Source organism: Puma concolor, chromosome B2 (genome assembly GCF_028749965.1).
Source record: "Puma concolor isolate L17-30 chromosome B2, mPumCon1.1.hap2, whole genome shotgun sequence".
Lineage (NCBI taxonomy): Eukaryota > Metazoa > Chordata > Mammalia > Carnivora > Felidae > Puma > Puma concolor.
Genome location: NC_141671.1, coordinates 33,372,171 through 33,397,711, shown reverse-complemented (window position 1 = coordinate 33,397,711; position 25,541 = coordinate 33,372,171). Strand labels below are relative to the sequence as shown.

At 53.1% G+C, this 25,541-nt stretch overlaps 2 protein-coding genes and 1 long non-coding RNA gene across 3 annotated transcripts in view; 2 read left to right on the top strand and 1 right to left on the bottom strand.

The window, feature by feature from the left end:
* IP6K3 (inositol hexakisphosphate kinase 3) overlaps positions 1-17,326 on the top strand; it is a 22,446-nt gene extending 5,120 nt beyond the window's left edge. Inside the window, exons 2-6 of the mRNA XM_025925283.2 lie at positions 4,551-4,890; positions 11,232-11,445; positions 12,585-12,760; positions 13,759-13,934; positions 15,857-17,326. Of these exons, the coding sequence (XP_025781068.1) occupies positions 4,692-4,890; positions 11,232-11,445; positions 12,585-12,760; positions 13,759-13,934; positions 15,857-16,324 (1,233 nt within the window). The 5' untranslated portion in view covers positions 4,551-4,691 and the 3' untranslated portion in view covers positions 16,325-17,326. The remainder of the gene's footprint in view (positions 1-4,550; positions 4,891-11,231; positions 11,446-12,584; positions 12,761-13,758; positions 13,935-15,856) is intronic.
* LOC147580886 (uncharacterized) lies at positions 17,096-25,246 on the bottom strand. The gene is made up of 3 exons (XR_015251163.1): positions 25,069-25,246; positions 22,037-22,088; positions 17,096-17,679 (listed from the first exon to the last, which is right to left on the bottom strand). It is a non-coding gene; the product is annotated as an uncharacterized LOC147580886 (long non-coding RNA).
* UQCC2 (ubiquinol-cytochrome c reductase complex assembly factor 2) overlaps positions 24,943-25,541 on the top strand; it is a 14,037-nt gene continuing 13,438 nt past the window's right edge. The window contains exon 1 of the mRNA XM_025925284.2: positions 24,943-25,116. Coding sequence (XP_025781069.1) covers positions 24,979-25,116 — 138 coding nt within the window. The 5' untranslated portion in view covers positions 24,943-24,978. The remainder of the gene's footprint in view (positions 25,117-25,541) is intronic.

Genomic DNA, 25,541 nt, shown 5'->3' with positions numbered 1-25,541 from the left:
CCGCTCCCACCAGAAGTGATGTATGTCACTCCCGTTCCCGTTGTGTTGGTGGAGGCAAATCACGTGGCTGTACTTACCTCCAAAGGGCAAGGGAAGTGCAATCATCCCACATTCCCACAGGAAAGACTGGACTCTTTGTGAACAGCGCTGACAATGACCACAGTCAGCCAGCTTGTTTCCAGGTATAAGGAACTGACAGGCTTTCATGAGATATAGTTCAGGACTAATTTAGTCCAAGTTTGCACTGGTACAAGTTTGATTTGTGGTTTCGCCTGCCATCTTCCTCTAAAATGGCAGTGGCAAGCTTGAAAAGAGGCCTATCTTCTGTAATTTTTAACGAACTTGGGTTTCATATGTAGGGAGAGATTACACACACACAGACTCTCAGGAAATAAAACGTGCCAACTGGTAGTGATGAGCCATGAGGCACTCATCCACCTCAGCTTGATGGTGGCCTCTGTCACTGTCCCTGGCATCACGTGTATTGTCATCTGTCTCCATTCTGGAAGCCAAATACAACTGCAGGCCCTGCTGTCCATGACCCCCCCCCCCTTCAGCCCAGGGAGTGTCCTCAACCCTACAGCAGGCTGACTCAGGACCCCTGGGGCTACACTGACACAGGCATTTAACAACCAGCTGGATGGGGGGCCCATCAGAGAATTTAGCCCTTGAGTCTCCTGGAGTGAGCCCAGAGTTATTTCATTCAGGACATAACCCAGCGACAGGGGAGGAGGACACAGGGACCTGGGGTCATTTGTCCACCACTCCAGGGGGAGGGGGCTTTAAGCTGAGCTCTTCTGGCTGGGGGCATCTGACCCTCTTCCCTCCCTCGGTCTCTCCTCCTCCCTCCCCAAGGAACAGAAGGGCAGGATGCTGGGTGAGGGGGGCAGCTGTGGGCCTCTGGGGGCAGGCGTGGGCTGGAGAGAGTGACACCTGTCTCCCTTTGACGCACTCGAGAGAGCCCAGTGTTCTCAGCAAGTGTGTCAGAGGGGTGTAAGGTCCTGTCTCAGGCGGCGCCTCACCTGCCTTCCCAGCACCCAAGCTGAGTCAGTCCCGAGAACAACCCACGCAGTGACAAGCCTCAAGTGGTGGAGACGCTTGGGGAGAGGACTCCACAAAGGAATGCTGTGCATTTTGTCATCTGAGCATCGTGACAAGGCTACGGCAGTGGGCGGGAAACCAAGACTCAGACGAACGTTACCGGTTCGTCCTAGGGGCCTCAGCAAGCTAGTGGGAATGCCTGGTACAGATGTGGGCTCTGGACTCCTTGCCCAGTGCTCTGAGGAAACAGAACAGGGCCCAGAGGCACTGATCGAAGGCCAAGGCCCACGCCAATGACAGACGTGCCTGCATGTGGCAAAAGGAAGGTCTGGGTTGAGAAAGATCTGTCAGCTTGAATTACTTATTCGGGACTTTTGAGGGAGGATGGGGAAGAACGGAGGTCTTCCCTCGCTCATTCCCACAGAGCAGGAGGCTGCACGCAAAGACAGGGACATCCTGAGTTTCCTTGGGAATGGAAGGTCGGCATCAGTGTCAAGGGGAAGCCACAGCGTGCCTCCCTGAGCAGCACAAAGCCAACCTGCCCAGCTCAGGCAGGTGCTCTGGTGTGGATGCCACTGCCCTCCAGCCTCCCTCTGCCCCTTCGCACCAACCTGTGTCAGAACCCCAGATCATACTGTACTATGCTATCACCTCCTCTATACCCTGAGGAGACCCTCGAGAGGAAGGATCTCCATTGCCCTATCTGTTGAGTCTAGATTTTTTTTTACCTTTTTTTTCTTTAAGTAATCTCTATGCCTTACATGGGGCTCAAACTCATGACCCCAAGATCAAGAGTCACATGCTCTACCAACCGAGCCAGCCGGGTGCCCCAAGTCTGGATTTTTTTTTAAAGTACAGGCTGACTACCCATCAGACTCCCCATCACTACGACCCACCCTAAGTTTGCACTGCTGTGCCATGGGTTGCCTCGGAGACCCAGGGTCTTCCTGGCTCGCTCTGCACTCTCTGAGAAAGTTCAGCCAGGGCTCCTGAGAACATCTGGGAATGCCAGTGCTTCTCGGGTCTTGTTGACATCCTTAGCCAGAAAGTACCTCAAGCCCCAGCTCTATAGGTAGACCTCCCTGGACCTCTCAGGATGGTTTTTGCAGAGGTACGGAGCCCACCCACCACTAGGACAAGCACTTACTTCACCAGGTTGGAGGAGGAAGGCTAGGGGTGGTCAGGAAAGGAGAGACCAGGCCTGGGGGACAAGAAAACCTGGGTTCCGTCCTAGCACAGCCAGTGACTTGCGGGCGACTTTGGCCAAGTCCCAGCCTCCTTGGGGCTCAGTTTCCTGACTGTCAAAGTGGATCCACAGCAGCCCTCAGCATCCCCACAGCATGGCGGGTAAATGCGCTATGGGGCTAAGGTGTCTGGGTTCAAATCCCTGCCCCGTCCTTAACGGCGTCGTGCACATAGGCAAGTTACTTAACCTCTCTGTGCCCCATTTTCCCCATCCGTGAAACAGACTGCTAACACTACCTCATAGGGTAGTTGTGAAGCTTAACTGGTTTGATCTATATAACAGAGACCTGGCACACAGAAAGCACTCTGGGTTTATCACCATTTATTGTTATTTCCTCCCCACACCACCACGGCAGGGTGACACTGATGTCCTTAGAGCTCCTTAGAGAGACAGGAGCGTGGGGAAGAAGGGCCGTAGGCCGCCCAGCGCGGCTGCCTGGGATACCAGCTGGACCTGTCAGTGCTTGCTCAGCAAGCCCAGGCCTGGTTGGTGGTCCTGGGCCACTTTGGTTTTTCTCTTCTTTCTTCCTTCTTGCCTTCACCAAATTTACAAGCAGAATTGGGTTTGCCAAACAATTGTGCTATCTTGTCATATACCAACTGATCCCTGAGCCAATTTGTGATCTGCCTCTGCATCTAGATGCCTCCTACCACCTTCCCAGCTTGTGGACCAGGCTCCAAATGGGGCTCTGTCTGTGCCGTCTTAGAGCAGACGGGAGTAAGGCCTAGGCTGTTGTGTCAGCTCGGCCCCTTGCCATCGGGCCTCAGCCCCCACCCCCACAACACACACACCTGTCGCCTGGCCCCGCAGCCCTAACCTCCCCAGTCACGCTCCAGCCACGCAGGCAGCTCTCAGAAGCTTCACCCTGCATCCAGCAAAGCAAAGGCACATACCAGACAAAACGCCTCACCCTTCCTAAAGGGGCACTCTGTGGCCTGAAAGACAGTAGCCAACGTGAAAGAGGCCCTTGTAGGGCTGTGGGGCATATAAATGGGCTGGGCTGAGGCTTTCACTGCCACCTGGTGCCAGAGGTCTAGGTGGGTGGCGGGGGTGTCTCTGGGCTGGGGTCCTGAACAAATTGATAGGTACTCTGTGCATGCAGCCAGCTGGCCGTGCCCATGGTCTGGACTGAAGGTCATTTAGAATGTTAATCATGTCCAGTCCTGCCTAGCTCGGTGGCATCCGTGGCCAGGAGTCCAGCGGAGAAGAGAATTAATAACTCGGCGGTGATGGGCACCCCTGTGAGAATGTCCTCTCACACAGGACAGGACGTATGTGGCCAGAAGAGCCTCCCCTCACAGTGTCTCCTTGGCACTCTCCTGAGACAAAGTCACGAAGTCTTTGGGGGCTGCATTTCCAGCCCAGAGTTCCAGCAAGCCCACCCTTCAGGAGGGAAAGGGAACAGCAGGTAACAGGACGAGGCCCAGAGACAGGCGGCCCCCACTTTACTCCTGCCTCGCTCCTGGTCCGCACCAGAGCCCAGGTAGGGCATTTCACGCCTCGCTTCCCTCACGTGCAAAGCGGCAGTGAGAAAGGCTCCCTTTCTTACAACCCAGAGCTGTTGGGAAAATACAACCACCACAGCAATAATGCTAGAAATAATAATGATAAATCACATTTATTGAGTAGTTAACTCTGGGCCTTCAGCTAACCTTTTCATGGGCTTTATCTCAATTTTGTCCTAAGTCCATGAGGTAGGTATCCTTACTATTTCTTTATATAGATGGGGAAAGTGGGGCCCAGAGAGGTTTGGTAACTTCTCAAGGTCACACAGCAATTATGTTGTGGAGCCATGATGCAGACGGATGTGCACAGCTGTGCCGTACAAAACTGAAGCTTTCCTGTACCCCCTAAGCCCATCCATGCAAGAGGCCGAGTGCCCCAACAGCGGGGACTCTGCTCTATTCTTGGGCCTGGAACGGACGTTCCCAAAGGCAGGCAGGAACCATGACAGGAATCAAGACAATCTCTGCATTCTGGAAGCCTACAGTTGTGTGTATTATTTGATTTTTTTTTTAATTGTTTCAGTATTTAAATTCAAAAGGCACAGAACAGTATTTACAGAAGTCTACCTCTCATCCTGGCTCCCTGGAGGCAATCACTGTTACCAGTTTCTTGCAACAGATTATTCTGGAAGTGATTGATGTCTCTTTACAGTCTTGTTCAACTACCAGTGGGTCGTGGCTGGGAACCGTGGGTCCTTCTGCTTCCCCCAGCACACCGTCTCCCTCACGTCATTTCTACCTTCCTCCTCTGCTCTCAGGGGTCCCCTCCCGGGCTCACAGAGAGACAGCTGTGCCCTGACGGTGGCGAAGGCCAAGAAGGAGAAAGCTGGGGAACGCTGACAGCCCGCCTCCTGTCCAGGAGCCGCTACCCCTACCCCAGGCCTTCCTCCTGTGGATACATGGTTGTGCAGGACAGCACGGATGCCGGGGATGCCAGAGTGGGCGTGCAGCTAGAGCCCTTCCTGCACCAGGTCGGGGGGCACCTGAGCGTGATGAAGTATGATGAGCACACTGTGTGCAAGCCCCTCGTCTCCCGGGAGCAGAGGTTCTACGAATCCCTGCCTCTGGCCATGAAGCGGTTCACTCCTCAGTACAAAGGTGAGTGTCCAGATACGACTCTGTGCCTGCCACGCTGGGGGAGGCCTAGCCGCGTGCGCCCGCCGTTTCCTCGTGCCGGGTGGTGTGTGTAAGAGTTGCCACGGAGACACGCCCCCCTCCCACAGCCCGGTTGGCCTTCACTGCCCTAGTTTCTCTGAACCCTTCAAGCCTCTGGGCCTGGAGTCTAATGCCGTTTGGCAACCCTACAAATTAGCGCAAGCCACCAGACTTCGAGGAATTGAGAACGGAATAAAATGATACCCCAGCCCCACCCTGCTCTGCTAGGGTATCCGGTCTGTGCTTCGGGAGTGCCATGGCTGGGTCTCGTGACCAGGGCTGGGAAAGACAGGACGGGCTGAGGCCTCCTTCACCTCTGGAGGCCCAGGCGGGTGAGAGGAGCCTCAGGCCTGGGTCAGGGCATGAAGGAGCTGGGACCGGACAGGTTTAGAAAACCAGAATTCCTGCCCTCAACTTGTGGCAAAGCCAGGGCCATGGGTTGCCTTTGAGGTTTAGCTGGGGAAACTGGGTACAGAGCAGTGTATGTTCTAGATCCGAGCACAAGGTGGGTTCTGGGGAGTGAAGGCGGGGTGGGGAGGGCTGGAGTCTGTGGGACTCCAGGCAGGGGCACTCTTGGCAGCCGGCCAGCATCCATGGGGCAGGCTTTTTGTGCACACCCAGCCCTCAGTAAATGCAGTTCACAGGGCTCTGCCAGCCTCCAGCCCCTCAATGGGATGAGTGCCCAAAAATCTCTTTTAAAGGTGTTTAGATGTTGTGACTACAAGCTTCTGCCCTCATTATCTAAGCATCTGTAGTAAAAGTGATGATAATCTCCAAATAAGTCAGTCAAAAATTCACTTGCATTTCAATGATGAAGATACTTGGGAAGGATGGAGCTTATCTATATGGGTGTTTCTCAGAGTGTGACCTGGGATTGACCAACTTTACCAGAATTGCTGGTGTGTGGGTTACAATGCAGATTCCCAGGCTCCATTCCAGACCTGTGAACCAGAACCCCTGGGGTCAGGGTCCAGGAATGTGTATTTAGCGTGTTCCAGACTGAGACTGACTGATAGGGGGTCAATGAGCCCTAGGCATTGCTTCAGCCCCAGCCTGCCAAGACCTTCTGAGAGTCTGAGACAAGACCCACGAGCATCATACGCTAAGAGACAGGGGCGGACGGGTGGTGTGCAGCCTGTGTGGGCCTCCCCTGAGGCCTCTGGGGCCGTAGGCCGGTGTTGCCCATCAGTTGTGGGTCACTGCCCATCTTGTCAGAGCACCCACCGGAATGAATGTCTGTCCTTTTGCAACTAAACTCAACCTAGCAAAGCGGTGGCAGGATCTTGCGTGGGGTGGCCTCCTGCCCACAGCATTTCACGCTTGTTGGACACAGCTCTGAAGCTGAGACAGACTGCCAGGACGGCCACAGGCAAGGCAGGAAAGTGAAGGAGGCTGGTTGGTCTGCAGGACCCCATCCTGATGCTCTGCCTGTGTCCCACGTGTCTACACGTGCCCATTCCTCTGGGCAGGAGAACAATGGCACCACTCTCAGGCACCCTCAGGCACTGGTCTACTGTCCAGACCCCTACTCCACCCTGCCTCCCAGTTCTAGTTGGGCCCATCCCCAGTACTGCCTGCCTTAGGGCCCTGTGACTTGATAGATCAATTTCAGCCAAGGCATCACAGCTACGTGTATCAATGGCCATAGAGCATGCTTCAGTCTCTGCCTTCCCCTAGGAGATGCTGTTTCCACACAAGTCGGGAGGGGACTGGGTCAGGGAAACACATGACACCCTCCGGCGAGACCACACAGCCCTGCTGAAGGTGAGGCAGAGCTTCCACACTGGGGCGACACCCAAACATGAGGTTTCAATGATGCAGAAACACGGATTCACTCAACAGCCAGAACACAATCCATGAGGTGCCACGGGCCAGGCACCACCTAAGGAAACACACATCTAGGGAGACACAAGAGAAAGGTGCCGAACCAGGACCCTCACACTCTCAGATGCCTGGAACAGGTTGCTGAGGTCCGGTTTTAGATGGGAAACAGTCCCTACAAGGGCCCTCGGGCTGCACGGGCTTCTTGTTTCACCGGAGAAGAAAAGTGGTGTCAGCTTGGTGTTCACTCAGTAGTTTCCACGTGTTAACTCAATCCTCACGACAACCTTCTGACGGAGCTACTATTATTATCCCCGTTTCACAGGTGAGGAAACTGAGGTACAGAGAGGTGACATGACTTGCCTCAGGCCACACAGCCAGCGAGAGGCAGAGCCAGGATTCAAAGCTCCGAGGTCTGGCTCCCAAGCGTGGGCTCTCGGGCACCCAGGCCCACTCCACCAGCACGGTCACCCAAGAGATGGGCTCCTCACATGCCAGTGCTCAGGGGCTCATCGAGCCCAACAAAGGAGGGGATGTGACTTGCCCTGATCCGCTCAGCTAGTGACCTTAGATCAGGGAGGCTCGAAGGCCCACAAGGCTGCCACAGGGGGGGTCTCCCTTTTTCTCCCCCATGGGAATGGCCCCAGAGAGAGGGGTTGTTTCTCTAGTGGCCACTGCAATGCCATGGAGCACACCCTCTCCCTTCTCACTGCCCCGTGCTGTGGTGGCATCAGGGAGTGTTAGGCAGGGATATCACTCCCAAAGGTAGCCTCCCCATGCCAGGAGCTTGCCTTGACCTCCTGCTGGGCTCCTTGGCCATGACATCTTAGGGGCTGCATCCCTCTGCCTCCCAGTGTACCTGTCAGCTTTGAGTGAGCAAGGACGTACTTCTAGGTCCAGCTGGTTGACGGATGAGCCAGATTCATATTACAGACACCGGCAAATAAATGCTCTCACGAGCTTAAAAATAAATGCATGACAGTATATTCACGGAGGCTGGGGAAGCTGCTTGGCCAAACCGAAATTGCTGAGATGCTCCGGGCATGGCGGTTGGGCCGAAAGCACTCTTGTCTGCCCAGCTGGCAGGGCTGCAGGTTGAGGTGCTTGGGGAGGGCTGGTGAGCAGGCAGGCAGGGCTCCCCTGGCCAGGCAGAGGCGGCAGAGTGCCGGGAGCCCATGGCCCTCTGAGGCCTAGTTCCCACGGACACACAAGGCAAGCTGGAAAGCCAGGCCGGGCCCAAAATGATTCTTGACTACAAACCAATCCAGGCCCCGAGGAGTCTGGATTCCATTGACACACTGCTTCAGTAAAGAGCTGGCATGTTGAGACGGCCAGGCAGCTATCTGCTATGGGTCTCAGGCTTCAGAAGGAAGGTCTGGGCTGAGCTGCAGAATGATGTGGGAGACGGAGGGAAGGCAGATAGATGGAGACACAGAGCCAGAGGCGTGCAGGAAGCCGGAGCAAGAAGGCACAGACCTGGAGTCTGGCTGTGTAGCTCTGACAACATGAGAAATAGAAATGCCTTTCGGATTTTATTGGTTTTGGGTTCTCTGCACCTCTGCTCGCCTCCATTTATTTAGACACTCAGATCTGATGAGACCAGACAAGAGCTGGAGCCTACGGAAGCGGATGAAGGTCACATTTCTTGTCCTTCCAGGGAAGCCTCCCGGGGTTGAGGCTCCCCGAGACAGCGGTTTCTTGCAGGCTTGGCACCATAGTCCCACAGATGGGAGAGGCCAGACGGTGAGCTGAACTTTACAAGTCCCCAAAGGGCCCTGCCCTTGGCTGGCACACCATCCAGGGCTCCCCCAGGCAGCCAGGAGACTCCAAGCTCCTCAAGGACAAGCACCAAGGCCGGTGCTCTCCTTTCTCCACTGTGGAGTGGTGGCTCTGGGGCCTGGTGCTGGTTTCTAGGTCAGTCCTCCTCCCCAGATCATGCATAGAGACCCTCCTGCCTGAGAAAACAGGAATGGAAATGTAAACACCATGTCCTCAGGCTTCTCGGCACTCCCAACCCTCTGTACTGATGACCCTCTCACACATTGGTGGCCTCATGGCTTCTCTGTCTGTTCCCACGGAACAGAATGGCCAAAACAAATGTGATAGGGACACAGCAGGAGTGTCCCTCGTCTACACACAAGTAAACACAGCATGATGACACCGGAGTCTCCCGATGAAGTCCTTGGCTCCGTGGTACAGCTTGTTCCTTCTTCCGTATCCGCACCTGGTGTGGCCTTCTCAGAGCTCCACTGCTCACAAACTGTATGACCTCGGGCAAGTTATTCCAGCTCTCTGGGTCTCGGTGACCACAGGCAAGCACCTTACAGGCTAACTGTCACTCAGTGGAAACAAAGCAAAAGCACGCAATGCTGGCACCTGGCAGAGATTATCACTACGGTAGCTCTTGCCCTGACCTGCATCAGCCCTTGTTCTCACGAGCGGCACAGCTCAGGCGGGCTCCACCGAGAGATGCGTGCCAGTGTGCAGGCAAACTACAAAATGCCAGGTTCAGGTACAGTATTACTAGTAGTATCATCACTAGTTCACAGGACTCAGGGGCCTGAGAGATGCTGAGGCAGAGCAGAATTTTTTTAAAGGAACTGGAAAAAAACTGCATGTCACTGTCAGGCTGCAAAATTAGGGCGCTGGGAATCTGAGATGACAGGACTGGCCCAGAGAGACCGCTGAGCCAGACGCAGATGGCCCTGAAGAGCGACTTGCTGAATTATAGAGCAGCCCTGAAAATGAGCGTCCGCCCTGACCAGCCCGGGCAGGGACGCGAGCAGGGAAATCAGCTGCCTTGAGTGCTGGTTCAGCAGAAATTACCACTTGTGCTGAGAAAGTGACCAAGTGGTCGGGGGAGGAAATGAATACCTGAGAGGACATGATCACACGCAACCCACCTTCTCTCAGTCAGAGTCCCAGCAGAAAATGAGCGGTGTGTTTAAAGGGGTTTAAATGAAGAGCATTTTTAGAGGGACTGCTTGTAGAAGGGCATGCAGGATTAAGGGAACAACTGGGGGTGACGAGGCACCCAGGGACCAGCACCACTGCAAGGCTGTAACCATCCCTAGACCTGAAGGGCCGAAGTCAGGGAGTGGTGTCACTGACCCAGCAAGAGGAAGGCCACAGAGGGACAGGATGACGCTGCAGCAGGGAGGGCGCCGCTGGGATAAGTACCTCGACCTCTCTCCCGCCCCGCCCCATCTCCTGCCAGTGCCAATGTCCTCCACTGGCCAAACCCATGGGAAACGGGGCGGGGTGGGGGGGGCAAGGAAGCCACTGGTGCACCCCACAGGGTCAGCCTCTGAGGCACAAGGCAGGTTGGAGACAGGTGGAGAGAAGCTTGGTGGGAGGAGGAGCAAACTGAATACTCATGGCATCAGCTACAGACGAACAGGGAACTAAGAACTCCAGAGATCCAGTCCTCACAAAACCATTCACATGGCTGTCTCCTGCCACCACCGAGAATAGGGTTCCACCTCCACCAGAACTCTGGCGACGCTGAGCACCCACTGATACTGAGACCCACGGAGAAAGACCTGGGCTGTGCCCTCTGAGCAAGAAATCCAAAAGGGGGTGCCCACAGAGGCATTGACATACACACCAGAGCTAACTACCTGACCTGGCCGACGTCGTGGAGGGGAAGCCCAATTAGCACATTTGTTCACTGGGTCTCCTCACCTTCTTCACTCTCATAAGCAGCGACTGGAGCAGGCTGTCGTGCCTTGATTACAAACACCGATGGTCAGGAGGTACCATAGCTGGAGAAATCCCACCAGTCCTCTGTTTTATATCAAAGAACCATGTTCTGTCAGTAATATTCATGTGCTATGTGTATAACTGAAGGAAATGGTGAGCATCAGTGTTAAAGCCAGAGACGGGGCGGGGACAGGGTATAAATGAAGGCAACAGAGAAGCAGAGCCCCCAGAAGGCTGAGGCGAGCTTCCTGGCAGGAGCTGGTCAGACATAGATTAAAGGAAGGGAGAGCAAGGATGATGAAGGAGGCAAAGGGGAGGCACGGGATGGGCCCCAACTTCCTGCAAAGCCACCCTGGGAGAGGGGGCCCTCTTTGCAGAGGACCGGCTCTGATGACCCAAAGTTGGGCCCCTCTGGAAGAGCGGTATTGTCACTGGGAAGGTGCCACTGTGCACAGAGGAACCAGAAGGCGAGAACAAAATGTACAGGACTGGCTCTGCGAGCATGAAAGGACAGAGAGATGCAATAAAGCAGAGGCTGTGCCCAGATCAGCCCAAGGCTATTTTTTTGCAGGCTCCATGGCCCTGGGCTCATTCTGGAACAGTCCCCATAGCTCTTCCTTGAGAGGAGAGTTAGGGAAGTGGAGAGGTCGATCAGTGCCATTAGAACTACAATTCAAAAGGATGTCACCCCTTGTCACGCGTCCACCAGGTAAATTCCATCTGGTTTTCCCCTCCTCTCCCTCCCCCCGTGTGCTCTGCAGGCACCATCACGGTGCATCTCCGAAAAGACAGCCGAGGCCATCTCAGCCTGGTAGCGAACCCACTGAAGGAGAACCGGGGGCCCTTCAAGGTCTCCACGGAGTCGGCGGCAGTGGCAATATGGCAGACTCTCCAGCAGACCACCAGCGGCAGCGGTGGCGCCCACACCCTCGCCCAGTGGCAGCACACTCAGCTGGCACACTCACTCAAGGAGAGGTGAGGGCCACTTGGCAGGATGACAGAAACCCACTGGGGATCAGCACCGCTCCCACCTGGGCCAAGCCTAGCAGCTCCCCAATGGGGCCAAGAAAGTGAGAAATTCAGATGAAGGCTCCATCTAGAAACACCAATGTGACCAAAGAAACGAAAGGACTTCCGTTCATGCCATTTTAGAGGGAGGACTCCTTTCTCTCAGCAGCTGCCGCACATGCAGAGTCCTGCACAGAGCAGGCATTTAGTACACACTTGTTTAATTACATACCTGTTTCACTGAGACCATGAAGTGTCTCTGGTAGGGGGAGGGGGTGGAATGCAAAGACCCAGAACAGTTGACACGAAGGAAAAGTGGCTAATGGCAGTCAGAAATCACCTTTCCTTAAGGGCCAGGAAGGGACGAGGAGAGAGATCAACACAGCCACCCTACGGGACCTAGGAGACGCAGGCAGCTCAGGGCACCCGAGGTCCTAGAGAGGTCTCCAAAACCTCTGATACTGTTAGCTGACCTTTCTCAGATGGAAAGCACCCCTGGGGACTTATAAACCATTTACGGAGAAACAAAAGGGAGCTAATACAATGAAAATACCTCCCTTCCCCAAGGAGCACAGCGGATGTAATTAAGCCTCTTGGCTCAGCATCAGGAAGCGGGTACACATTATCTCCGTTTCACAGATGGGGAAGCCAAGGTGCACAGGACAGGAGAGAGGGTGGACCAAGGATCCCTGATTCCCACCCCTGTTGGCATCTTGAGGTCTCGAGGAAATAACAACACGGCACACAAACAGCCTAAACCCCGAGACTTCTGATTCCAGGCAGGGTCGCCGCCCCCGTGCTATGTTGCCTCAATAGTGCGAGAGTAATCCAGATCACTTACAAGTGAACTGAAACCACCACAGCCCTCTGATGAGGTGACACGCTCTAATGAATTATTCTGGGGTTTAGAGGGACCCCCTGCCAGGGCGGCAAGGTGGCCTGATCTGGTGCCCAGGGCCTGAATGCGGCAGGAGGGACTCTCTGAGGCCCCGCAGGCTTCCTGGAGAGTAACCAGAGACAGTGCACTTCAGCGTCCAGCCCAGGAGAGCCCAGTCACAGGGACAGGCACCGGTGCCCTGACTGTCGTGCGCTTCCCTCGCCCACAGCTCAGCCACGTCACTCCTGAGGTCAGAGTTCCACCTCAACGCCCACGTGTCCTCGCTGGTGGAAGATGCTAATGGAAACCAGGCCGAGAGGAGGAGCTTTAACCCGTGGGGTCTGCAGTGCCACCTGGCCCACCTGACCCGCCTGTGCACTGAGTACCCGGAGAACCAGCTGCATCGTATCCTTGCCCGCACTCCCTGCCCCCTAGTGGGGTGGGGGTGGGGATTAAGAACAGCCATGCCAACGGAGGTGGGAGGCCAGGGGAGGGGTGGGTGGAGAGACAGAGACTGACACGTGAGGGAGACTTTGAGGCACAAGCCCTCAAGCCTAGGACCTAGAAGAAATCTCATCTCTCCAAAAAAAAATCAGAGCGGATGGGGAAGTCAGACTGGGATCTGGTCAGGCCGCTGCCTCTGCCACCCAGGGAAGCAAGGACAGGCTGGGCCAGGGGTCTCTGGGGGCAGACAGGAATGATGACTGCCACGCCGGGTGGGGGCGGCACACCCCATCCCCTCTTCTATCCCTCCAAATCCTCCCTGCAGATGTCTTCCTGTGGAGCTGATGGCGTGAGGGGGTGTGGCTCCCCCCTTAGGGAAGTGCCCCTAAGTGGACTCTTAGAGGAGTCACTCCCCCCTCATCCTCAGGCTGCCATGTTCTCAGCGAGCACATTTAGGTTTGCAATGCCCCTTTGTCAGCGCCGGGCTCCTTCCTGCAAACGAGTGACTGGTTTCACAGTGTTTACTAAGACACATCTGCAACCCTAATCCCTAAGAAGCTTTTGCAGGATAATTACTCCGCTGAAATTAATATTCCTGCAACTCATCTCCAAAGCTAACATCAACCCACTTCTCCCAAAAGGTATTGGCCCATTCAGTGACTTGAGGTTTTAGCCTTATGATTTTCTGCCATAAAATGTAAATTGGGCATGGCCTGCCAGGGATTTCACGCCCGCATTTAAATTTCAACCTCAGAGCAAAAAGGAAAAGGAAAAGCAGCTCACAGGCTCATAAACTCCCCCTAAGTAAATGGACTTATTAAAGCAGCCTGCAAAACTAATACCTTGAATTCTTAAGAGGGACGCCGGACTTGTCTGTAAGGAGAGAAGGGAGAGAAGGACTGGCACTCAGGGTGGGGGCCTTCACGTCCTCGGAGCCTTCCTGAACTTGGCGTGACCAGGGTTTCTGTTGCTGGAAAACGTCGTGTCACAGTACAAGTACCCCTGTATCCTTGACCTGAAGATGGGGACCCGGCAGCACGGGGACGATGTGTCCGAGGAGAAGAAGGCCCGTCACATGAGGAAGTGTGCTCAGAGCACATCAGCCTGCCTGGGCGTCCGCATCTGCGGCATGCAGGTAGGTGGCAGAGGGCCCGCTGGAGGGCGGGGCGTCCTGGCACGTCCACTGTGGGGCAAGGGTGTCTCCCAACTGCCACCACAGCCCACGGAGCCCTTCGCTTGGGAAGCAACACAGGAGGCAGTCGGGCACAGCCCTTCCGCCCCGGAAATGCATATCCCGGTCTGTGACACGCTGGGATTTTTTTTTTAAGAGACCCTTTCAGGATAGTGGTGTCAAAAATCCACCATTTTTTAAACTCGGTCTCAGGGTCTCTGGCAGCTGAACTTCCCGGCGGCCACGTGGGTCCTGCCCACAGTGAGAGTAGACCTTTGACCGCAGCATGTGAGCAGGGGCTGAGGAAAGAGCTGAAAAGGAGCCTCTCCGCTCACTCGCTCACTCGGCGCACTCCGCTTCCTCAATTACTTGAATGATAAAGTCAAACCTCTCCTTCTCAGGGGCTGTTGAGGCACTCTGCTCTTTGAATTCTTATTAGCCATTCCTTCTTCCTCCTCCACCTTTTCTGCTTCTCGCTGCCTGTTCTAGTTAGTGAAGTGGGAAGGTGGTAACCTGCTCAGTGGAGGCAAAGGAACGGTTAATTTTTTTATTGCCCAGACTCTACCCTGTTTTTTGCAGCTCTGATGTGGCTTGTGGCAGAGGGGCTGCAGAACGGGAAGAAATAAACTTTCCCCACGCGTTCACTCTTACAGTCTATCTCCTCAAAGCAAAACCAGACACCGATTTGACGGTACACGTTCAAGCTTTCCTTAATTGAAACTGCCACCCCTTGAAGCTGGAAGTTGAGTCTATAAATTTGTTGCACAGATGTCCCTTGGGAGGCTTGGAATGCAGTCCTCAGGAGAATGCAGTGCGATGATTTGGGGTGTAAATGGAATCTCTCTCTGGACCTCAAATCTTCTGAAATTGATCTGATTTATTTAGACAGTGACACCCGTCATGTATTTATGACGGCTAATTTAGCAGCCGATCTCCAGCCCTCCAAAGCAAGTCTATCATATCTTTCTTATTTTTTCCCACACTGGTAGAAACATATCACATAATCTGAAGGCAGGAAAGACCTGAGAAACTGTCTTGGCCAGGTATGGGCTGCCCTTCCCAGGTGAGCCAGGGAAAGGTGTGCCAAGTCATGGCCATGCCAGCCACCGGCCTCGGTACAGCCTCTGCCATCTGAATGAAATGGGAGCGGTTGCCACTGTCCCCCCATCAGCATCTCCTCCATCTGCTCCCTTCCTGTGGCCAAGACATGACAGGGGAGGGGAGAGGAGCTGGTGCCAAGGAGGACCCACCAGCCCCACAGAGCTGCTGTGAACTGCCCCCCACCCACCCAGTCCAGACTCCCCTCAGCTGCACTGGCTGATCCATACCTGATCGAGCCCATCTTTTTATCTTTTTCTCTTCAGTCACCCTGCTCTACCCCAAAAGCTCTGACTGTTTCCTTAGAATCTGCAGAGAAAGGACTTTATAAACTTCATTGGGGAAAATTGAATCTAGTTGGCTTTCCAAGGCCATTGGCTGTGATTTCAGATTCCTGCTAAAGCTTACTAGCTTGGGTTTGCTAATATTTGAATTGAAGAGGGCCAGAAGCCAGGGTTTAAATCATGATTTGGAGGATGACATTGGAAATTCACAAGAAAGGCAATCCAAAGCTTTTCCTCATGGGTGAAGGGTCACCTCTGTGGGCTGAAGGATCTTTACACCTTGGATTCCTATTAAAGGCCTGCACAGAAAGCATTTTAAAATGTGAAAGTTCCACTGGTGCTTGATGAAAGATCATCCTTCCATTCATTTCAGCCACTCTTGCCCTGCATCTCCCGGAAATCTGTTTATATATCACGTTAGCTTGTAACACTGCAACCATAGCAGGGACAATATTTTTTTTAAGTTGGCAATTCTTCACATTTTCTTTCTCTTTTTATTGGAAGGTTTATCAAATTGATAAGAAGCACTTTCTCTGCAGAGACAAGTATTATGGAAGAAAACTCTCTGTTGAGGGGTTCAGACAAGCCCTCCATCAGTTCCTGCATGATGGAACCCGCCTCCGGACAGAGCTCCTGGAACCCATCCAGCGCCAGCTTCGGGCCCTCCTCTCGGTCATTCGAAACCAGAGCTCGTACCGGTTCTACTCCAGCTCTCTCCTCATCATCTATGATGGGCAGGAGCTGCCAGAAAGGACCTCAGAGGGCCTGCATCCTCCGGAGGCTCCGCAGCCGGACCACGGCAGCTCTTCTGGAAGCCTCTCCAAAGTTGACATCCGGATGATCGACTTTGCTCACACAACATACAAAGGCTCCTGGAATGAGCATACCACTTATGATGGACCAGATCCAGGCTATATTTTTGGCCTGGAAAACCTCATCCAGATCCTGCAGGATATTCAAGAGGGAGAATGAGGCTTGTTGCGCCTATCCAGATTTTTCTGGAACGCAGATATCAAAAGGGACCTATTGGCAGCCGGGGTACTCTAGACACTGTTAGAGGTCTTTGTAATCATTATATCCATGTTTGAAAGCCATATGTGGCATATTAATGGCGGCTAAAGAAACCAGCTCTGGAGATAATTCCATGTACTCTGGCATCTTATGCTAATGCTGGTCGTCAGAGGCTGGACACGCAGTGTGAAATGGCACCATTTTAGAGTATACTGGAAGGCTGCAGCTTGAGTGAGAAGCCAGCATTACAGTGAGATTCTGGAGAATTCGCATTTAAAAATGCTTTTTGTTGTCATGCCGAAGTCTTGGCAAGCTGTGAGGCAAAAAACTCTACTTCAAGAAGACTCGAAGAAGGAGTTCATGAGTGTATGTATGGCTTGTCTGCTCGCATGGGCTGCCCACTCCAAGGGCAGATACAACATTATAATGAATGACTGTCTCTTACCTTCTTAAGAGGCATTCTCTGTGGGGCAGGAAGAAGTGGGACAGATCTGCCCATCTCACCACCTTCCTGCCCAGGGTCTGAATGGACAAGGTCAATCCAGATACAGCCCAGGCAAATCAAGACCCCACGTTCTCCATTGTTTCCCGTGGAGATAAGGGTCTCTTTCTAGACTTCCGGGTACCTATTGGAAGTGATGACTCTGCCAGAATCTGGCCACAAAATGGCTCTAACCATGAAATGCAGCTTCCAGGTGGGGGTGGATTGCACAAAAGAATGAGCCACTGATGTTACATTACACTCCCCGCTTTCTATTTATTTATTTTGGGGGTGGGGTGGGGGAGTCAGAAGAGAGAAGCCTGGAAGGCCAAAGAAACCAAGCGCAATGTTTACAAGACTGGTGGACAAGTGTAAATACGGAACAAAGAGCAAACAGTTCTAATTAATTCCTTCTTCTGCAGTGTGGAAACCTATTACAATGCCCTTGAGTCGAGCACTAAGATACGTTACCCAATTAGGGAAATAAATTTGTTAATAAAATTGCTGAGGTCACCAGTGATTATTTGGTGCGCCTTATTACCCTTTCTGTTTGTTTATTCTGATCATCACAGTGCACGAAAGTTCCAATTTATGGCTGACTAGAGTATACAGCAAAAACAGTTCACCGATTTCCTGCAATCCTTTGGGGATCCGTGGGTGGGAAATGGTGGCTAATACAATATTTCCATGCATCTACAAGGCAGGTAGCAGGCCTGGGAAGTAGGTGGTCCTTTTATCTGAACTTTAGACAATGCAGAGTTAAATAATTTCTGTATTCTCATGGCTAATTGCCATCAACTTTCCAAAATCCACATTTAGAGAAGGAAAGAGTGGCCTGGATAAAAAAACAAAAACATTGTTTAATTTTAGGATACGTTATATAGATTTCAAAGCAAGTTAACTTCCCTAATTAGGTTTGGCTGAGGTAACGATGTGTTAACTTGCATGCTTTGCACCCATGGTGGGAGAACTGAGTCCAAGTATGTTGGGTGGCAAAAGGAAGTCAGCCGAAAACTAAATATTTGCTAATGACAAAATGGAGCCCTAAATGCTGCTTTTTCTAGGCCACTTCCTTGCTTGAAAATCTGGTTCACCAAGTCCAAAGTACCCTGCCTTCGCTTCTGATTCCTGCCCCCGTTCTCAGCCCTGGGTCCTGTGGGACCTGCCTGAGGATGAGGGGGATGATCAGCTAGAATACAAGTCTTTTAGGGCTGGCCATGCATGTCACTAACTGTGCTGCCATCGCTGTGCTCGCTCCTGCCCACGTGACCCTTCTTCCCTTTAGTCACTCCTTTATCTGACAGTACCTTCATATGAGGACTTCTTCCTCCTCCACCAATCACTCAAGCCCCAGCCCAAATCCCCACCTGCCCCTGAAGATGTCACCAACAAAAGCGCAGTTTGTCGCAAGGGGCAAAGTAGGCTAGTGGTTTTAGACTGTGCGTCCTAGACCACGGGGCTCACAGGGGTCGCTGCTGTCTGAAATGTATATGAGGCTTTGCTGACCCAGCTGAATGAGTCAACCCAAGCACCGTAAACCCGGACAGAAGGAGAAGAACAGAGAGGCACGGAAAGTAGAGAAGATGGCGGCCATGTATGTATTTGATCTCCAATGGGAGTTTACTTTAAAATGGCAAGAGGGGTGAGGGAGCCCTGAATATCTAGTAACCAGCAAGGGTACACCGACCTGAGAAGCTCTCCCCTGTCCATCTTTTTTGCTAAGCACTGGGGAAGATCCAGCTCTTGGGAGCACAGATTCTAGTTGAGGGGGCAAGAATAAGACACATGAACTGACGACAAACCGCATGAGACAGTACCCAATGATACAGAGGATTCATCTGTGTGGTGCAGATGATCAATCCTAAGAGTTGAAGAGGTCGGCTGACAGACAACACACATCATAGAAACTGTCGGAGGGGGTGAGACTTCATCTGGGCGCTCAAGGGTGACAAGAACAGGGAAGGGGTTGGCTGAGTGGAGGCAAGGAAAAGTCCAGCATGCTCACGAGTCTGCCAAACCATCCAGAATGGGGATTTTGTGGTTGGGAGTAGTACAATGAAGAGTAGAGAAGTGGAGTGAGCCCAGATGGTAGAGACACTTGAAAATCTGGCTGAGTAGCTCATTCGTTTGTGATTTCATTAATCTGTCCTTCCTTCCTTCCATTCATCCATCCCACAAATACTTTCTGAGTGCCTGGTACATACAGCACAGTGCCAGGGCCGATGTAGAAAACAAGGAAGTGTGAGGATCATGTCGTTATCCTTAAGAACCTTATGACTTCATAAGAAAGTGAAGCCTCTCATATGAAAATACCATGGCGGCTTCGACAAGGCATGGGAGCCGTTTGCTCAGCCATACAGAGTGCTACCCAGGAGAGGAGAGGCAGTTAGGGCTCACTGCCATGTGGGGTGATCATGGAGGTGTTTGAGCCGTGCCTTGAAAGGGAGGCAAGTCTGAGAGGTGATTAAGAAGGCAGGTATTATCGATGAGCGTGGGACTAGGAATCGAGGGTTTTGCTCAGGGAACAGCAGCGGAGGGTGTGGGCCATAGGGGCTGATGTGAAGAGGTACCAAGAGAGATAAAGACAGACCTGGAGAAAGCCCAGCACTTGAGGACTGAGAAGGACCTCCCAACCTTCCACCTCTATTGCTCCCTCTTGGCAGGAAGCCCAGAAGGGCCTCCTGGCTGGCTTCCCTTTCCCGGCGCTGGGGAGTGCTCTTCTCCCTTGAACTGAGAAACATACAGGGATTAGTCAGGGTGGGTTAACCGTTATAACAAACGCTCCCCAATAACAGGAGCTTCGTGTTACAATCAGGTTTGGTCAGCAGAGAGCCTCCGCTCCACACAGTCATCCAGGGACCTTTCATCTTGTGACACCACCACCTTCAATCAGCCTCAAGGACTAAGAGTGAGACAGCACAGAGAAGGCACGCACACATTCCGTAGGCAAGAACCAGCCATGCATGGGCCCTGCCCAGATGCCAGCAGGCTGAGATGTAGTTTGTGTGCCTGAAAACGGGTTTGATGAGACCCCGGTCAGTCTCTATTATAACTTCCAGGATCCTCGTGTCAAATTGATACCTGATTTAAGGAGGGAGAAAGAAAGACACAAAGAGCACATAAGGGGGAACAGGGGGCAACAGGGGCCTGGCAGTGCCAGAGCTGCGGGCCCTGAGCAGATCCTTCCCCTGGCCATGTCCTCATACAGTGAGGGTGAGCCCAGAGCGCTGGTGGACCTGGTTCACGTCTCCCTACCTCAGCTGCCTCATCTGCCCCCAGGAGCTCTCACTGGGTCCTCGAGACAGGTGATGCAGAGGAATAACCTTCTCCTGACCTCCCCACCAAGGGGGGACAAGGGCAGCCTAGGAGCCAGTCACCCAGCCCTGCCTCCTCCCTCTGTCGTCGTGGTGTGATTGAAGAAGAAGCGACAGAGTGTTATTACAGCTTTTCCATGACGCAATGTCATCAGGAAGCCCTGGGCCTCCGGACAGCACCCTGGCAGTCCCATCGCTCTTCCCAGCTGCCTGGAGCCTTGTAGCCCATGCTGGAAACCGCAGGAAGCAGTCTAATAAAACAAATGGCCAGGCAAGGCCACTCATCAGCAGCTCTTCAAAATGATCTAAACTTCTGACTTTTGATTTAAATCTGCATCCACTGTGGCCAAAAACAGAAAACAGAAGATGAGGGAAGGAACTGAAATGAAGGTGTGGGTGCCAAGAACTGGAGGGGAGGGAGGCAGGAAGGGGGAAGCAGCTCTGGGACAATACCAAGTTGAGCACCAGCCAGGCCGGGCTGACTTGTGGCCAGGTTGGGTCCTTTTCATTAGGCATCGCTCAGAACTTCCCTCTTCTGTTCCTAGGCTGCCCTGGAAAGGGACAGGAAGTTTGAGGGCTAATCCGAATCCAGAAATCGATCTGCTCCTGATTTGCCCTTCACCCTTCTCCTTCAGACCTCTCAAGAGAAGAATCTTACAGGGGCGTCAGGTGGGGCCTGGCAGGCCAGGGGACCCGGGTCTGTACTCTAATGCCGTCTGTTCTCTTCAGATCGTTTACTGAGAGATGACTGTACCGCCAGGGCCTGCTGTCAAATAGTGACTAGTGTTTTGCGGGGGCCAAGAGTGGCAGGGCCACTCCTTGAACTGGGGGCCAGGGAGGACCTCTCTGAGGTGACATCCACTAGAGCAGAATGAAGGGAGGGAGGCAGGGCCCAGGGCAGGGGACAGACGTCTCCACAGAGCGGAGGGGCTCTAGGTATGCTGGGCTGTGATTTAGGACCTCACCGAGGCCTACCCCAGCACATCTCAAACACCCGCCGATCTTGGTAAACAGCTCACCTCCGAAAAAGGGCCGCAATCTACTGCCAGCCCGACCCTCCCCAGGCTCACCTCTATGCAGGGGCATTAAGTGACTAACTTCTCCCAGGCAAATCCAGACCCACTTTTGGTGGTAACATATCTGCATATTGCAGCCAATCATTTTCTCTGGTTGAATAAGTTGAAGGAAGAAAAATCAGGCGATCATGCCCCACAATACAGCTAAGTATTTAATTCGTGTTTAATGTTTACATTATTAACACCGGCATTACAAAACGATATTTTTACTTTCAAGCGATTTAAATCTGCAATTCGGTGTCTCAATTACTGGGATCATTATAACCTGAAAAACTGAAGCAACGCTCGCTCCCTCCTCTCCTCCCCCTGTGGTGCCGGTTTCTATAAGGAGCAACCGGGACTCCATGGAGCCCAAATACCCATTCCAAATGGATCAGGAGGCACAGCCCTGGTAGAGGTTTTCAAGAAGCCAGGGGAGGTCGCATTCGGTGTGGAGTGAGTGACAGCCGGCAGGTGGGTGTTAAAATGGTCATCAACTCTCCGAGGACTGGCACTAACCAAGTCACATTCCAGGCGGTTGCCTATTAATGTGTCCAGAATGGCGCTGGGTGACTGACAAGCCAATGAGCTCAGACTCTGGCTCCAGCCACCCACAGGCATGAGAAGGTGGAGGGCACAGGTAAAACAAGACTGGAGAGGACCCGAGCCCCTTGGGAAACTACAGTGTGTCCTGAACCACACCACACATGCAGTTCACGGTAACACTGCAGAGAGGCCGGAAGGGGCATCCTGATGGAGGGGGTGAGAGCGGGGGCTCTGGAAGCCACTCAGCTGGGGTGCAAGTCCAGGTTTTGCCACTTACCAGCTAGTGACCTTGGCAAGTCCTCATCCTCTCTGTACCTCAGTCTCCACCTCTGTAAAATGGGGACAATGGTGGTACTTCTGAGCGCCATTATGAGGACAAAATAGCCAGTATTGTGTAAGGCATTTGCTGTGTGCCTGACACACAGCAAATACTCAGTGAGTGTTACTTTATCACTTTAATTCCCATTTTTTAAAGAACTGAAGCTCAGAGAGATTAAATAACCCACCCAAGGTTGGCTGCTCCAAAGACCTCTGCTGCTCCTGTGCCTGGAAGCCACTCCTGCCCCTCGTGTGACGCCGGTCTCTCTCAAATACAGGCTCCTCCAGACCACCCAGACCCCACCCCTGCCCCAATCGCTGTGGACCCAGCACCCTGCCTCGAATCTCTCCCTAGCACTTACTGTATATGAAATTATCTTGTTCCTTTATTAAATGACTTAACACATTTAAAAGCACTATTTTCATCGTTATAGGACATGTGTTCGGTTTGTTGCCCATCTCGTCTGACTTAAATGTAAAACCCACAGATCCGGAGGGGAGAATGGAGGAAGGCGGAAGCAGCTTTGGGACGATACCAAGCTGAGCGTCAGCCAGGCTGTGCCCTCGCCCGTCTTGTGCACCGTGGGGAAGGAACTCAGGACTGGCTTCATGGCTGTGTGAGCTGTGCAGTCACACAGGGCCCTGCACTCCGAAGAGCCCCACACTTGGTTTAATGCTCTGCTGTTATGGTCTTACAATTCTTAATAATATTTTAACAAGGAACTTTACATTTTCATTTGGCAACGGTCCCCCACAAATCGTGTAGACAGTCCTGAATGAGTGAATGAATGAATGAATGAATGAACAAGCCCACATTCCAACCCAGGTCTATAAGACTCCGAGGCCTCACTACTGAACCAAGCCCAACAAGATTCCAGTGGGGGTAAGAGAGGTGGGCAGAGCAGTCTGAACCAGGGGCAACCACAGTCTGCCTAGAAGACATTGTGATGGGGAAGGGAGAGCCTTAGAAGCAGACATTGGTTTGAGTTTCCTAGATGTCTAGTTGTTCTCAATCTCTCATTCCACTTGCGCCTCAAGTGGGGTGAAAACCATTTAATGCCACCTAATGCTACTCTTCCTCTCACTGAATGAAACAGGGACCTCAGGCCCTGCCTCCTAGGACACTGTCAGCCAGCCATGTGCTCTTCGAAGCCACAGCTGTGGTCAGGCCTCAGGCAGAATGACAAGGCCTCTGGGCACCCAGCACAGCCCTAGGCGCCTGGAACTTGACAGTAAACAGATACAATCCTCGACCTTTTAGGCCTGGGGTCGGCCATCAAAACTATGTGGCTATAAATACAGCCGATGATGAGAGCAGGGAGGTACTGTTGGACCGGGAACGAGGTGAGGGTGCCCCTGAAAGCCTCATTTTTCCACTCCTCCTGAGCTCTTCTAATCTCAGGTAGGCACCCCCTGAACTCACTTACCTCAAGTGAGCATTGCACACCCCAGGTCCCCAGTGGTCCTCGTTCAATAGGTCTTTACTCTTAAGGCCTTCAGAACAGTTCAAAGCTGATCCTTGCTAAAATCATTCATTGATCTTTCCTCAATTAAACCCCTCCCTCCTCTTCTCTCTCCCATTTCTGCACCAGGCCTGGCTCTTACTGCTCACGTCCCTCCATTCCCACTTATCCAAATTCTAACCAGCCTTCAAGGTCCAGCCCAAATGCCATCTCCTTCAGAAGCCATCTCCGATCTTTCTCCCCTCACTCCCCCGAACAGCTAGAAGTAGTATTTCTTTCTCCAAACTCCCCAGCAAACTCTAACATTTCAGGTAAGGCCCTCGTGACTTTGAACTTTGGGTTGCGTATTCACTACTCCACATTCTACTCCTTGAAGGCAAGAGTCTCCTGGGTTCACCTTTACAAAGTGGGCAGGTAAGAAGAAAGAGGTTCGGAGAAGCTGAGTGTTGTAAGCAGAGGATGGTCTTGGCTAAATGCCAGGACAGTGAAGCTACAGAGCAGGGCTGAGGATTTCTTAAGGAAACTGGTGGGGTTATCTTGGGAAGAAAAATGATGGGCGCACCTGGGTTGCTCAGTCGGTTGAGTGACCAACTGACTCTTGATTTCAGCTCAGGTCATGATCCCAGGGTCCATGGACGGAGCCCCTTGTCGGGCTCGGCGCTGAGCATAAAGCCTGCTTGGGATTCACTTTCTCTCTCCCTCTCTCCCTCTCCCCTGCTCACGCTCTCTCTTAAAAAAAAGAAAAACGAAAAGAAAAGGAAAAAATGATGACATTCCACATGATGTTGCAGCTGGAGATGTAAAAGAGAAGACTGGGTAAAACAAGTTTCCGAGGCTGAATCAACCCAGCTGACTTCACTCAAGCTGGGAAATCTGTGCCTCCCATGGAAAAGTGCCTGGTGTGGGCAGGGGGGCGCTATGAAGGGATACTAATATGGCTGGGAGAGAGGAACAAAAGCTAAGGAGCAGTAGCAAGTGGTAGTGACAGGTACAGGGGCTGTGAGAAGAGAGAAGGGGAGGCGAACAACTTGTGCCTGCTACATGATTAAATTCAAACACATCTTCATCGAATAACAACCCGTATTTACATGCAAATGTATTCGTTTATGCAAATTAGCAGAGCTCTCAGAGGAAGTTTTTTAGTCTGGCTCTTGTGCAGTCATTGAAAAAGAGAAGCAAACCTGTCCCTGGGGTACTCCGCGTCTGACTTGCCCCTGGGAGCTGGGCCGGCTCCAGGAGGAGGAAGGCTGAATTAGCTCCGCGAGCAGAGACAGGAGAGCAGCGCCCCCATCCGGAGAGCGCCAGGGCGCCCGCGAAGTCGCGCATGCTCGTTCCTCCCACCCACCCTATCTCCTCGGGAAGCCGGAGAGCCTAAGTGCGCAAGCGCCACCGGCCGCTCCGACTCCTCCCATGAGGGCGGGGACAAGCGGGGCCCAAAATGGCGGCCAGCCGCTACCGCCGCTTCCTTAAGCTCTGTGAGGAATGGCCAGTGGACGAGACCAAACGGGGCCGGGACTTGGGCGCTTACCTGCGGCAGCGGGTGGCACAGGCCTTTCGGGAGGGAGAGAACACCCAGGTGACCGGACTGTGGGGTCCTCCTGCAGCGGGGAGGCGGTTGGGGCGATGGGAGGAAAGGACGAGGCAGGGACGGGGCCAACGAGCGGCTTGCCGAGGTGTTCACGCATGCGCGCGCCTTCCCACCCCGGTCGCACGTGCGCGCGGACCCTCCTGTACCCCCGGGAACTGCAGAGAGCGACGACCCAGCCTTTTATTCAATGCTCTCATCTGGCTGCACTTTGGAGTGACTGAAAAAGCTTTTTAAAAATCTAAATGCTCAGGACCATCCTGAATCAGAACCACTGGGGGTGGGGCCTTGGCCTCAGTATTTTTTAAAGTTCTCCAGATGATTCAAGGTGCAGCCAGGGTTGAGACACACAGCAGCAGTCGTAGACAGTGACAGTCGCAGGCTTATAGCTCCCCCGACACGGTGCTGGTACCTCG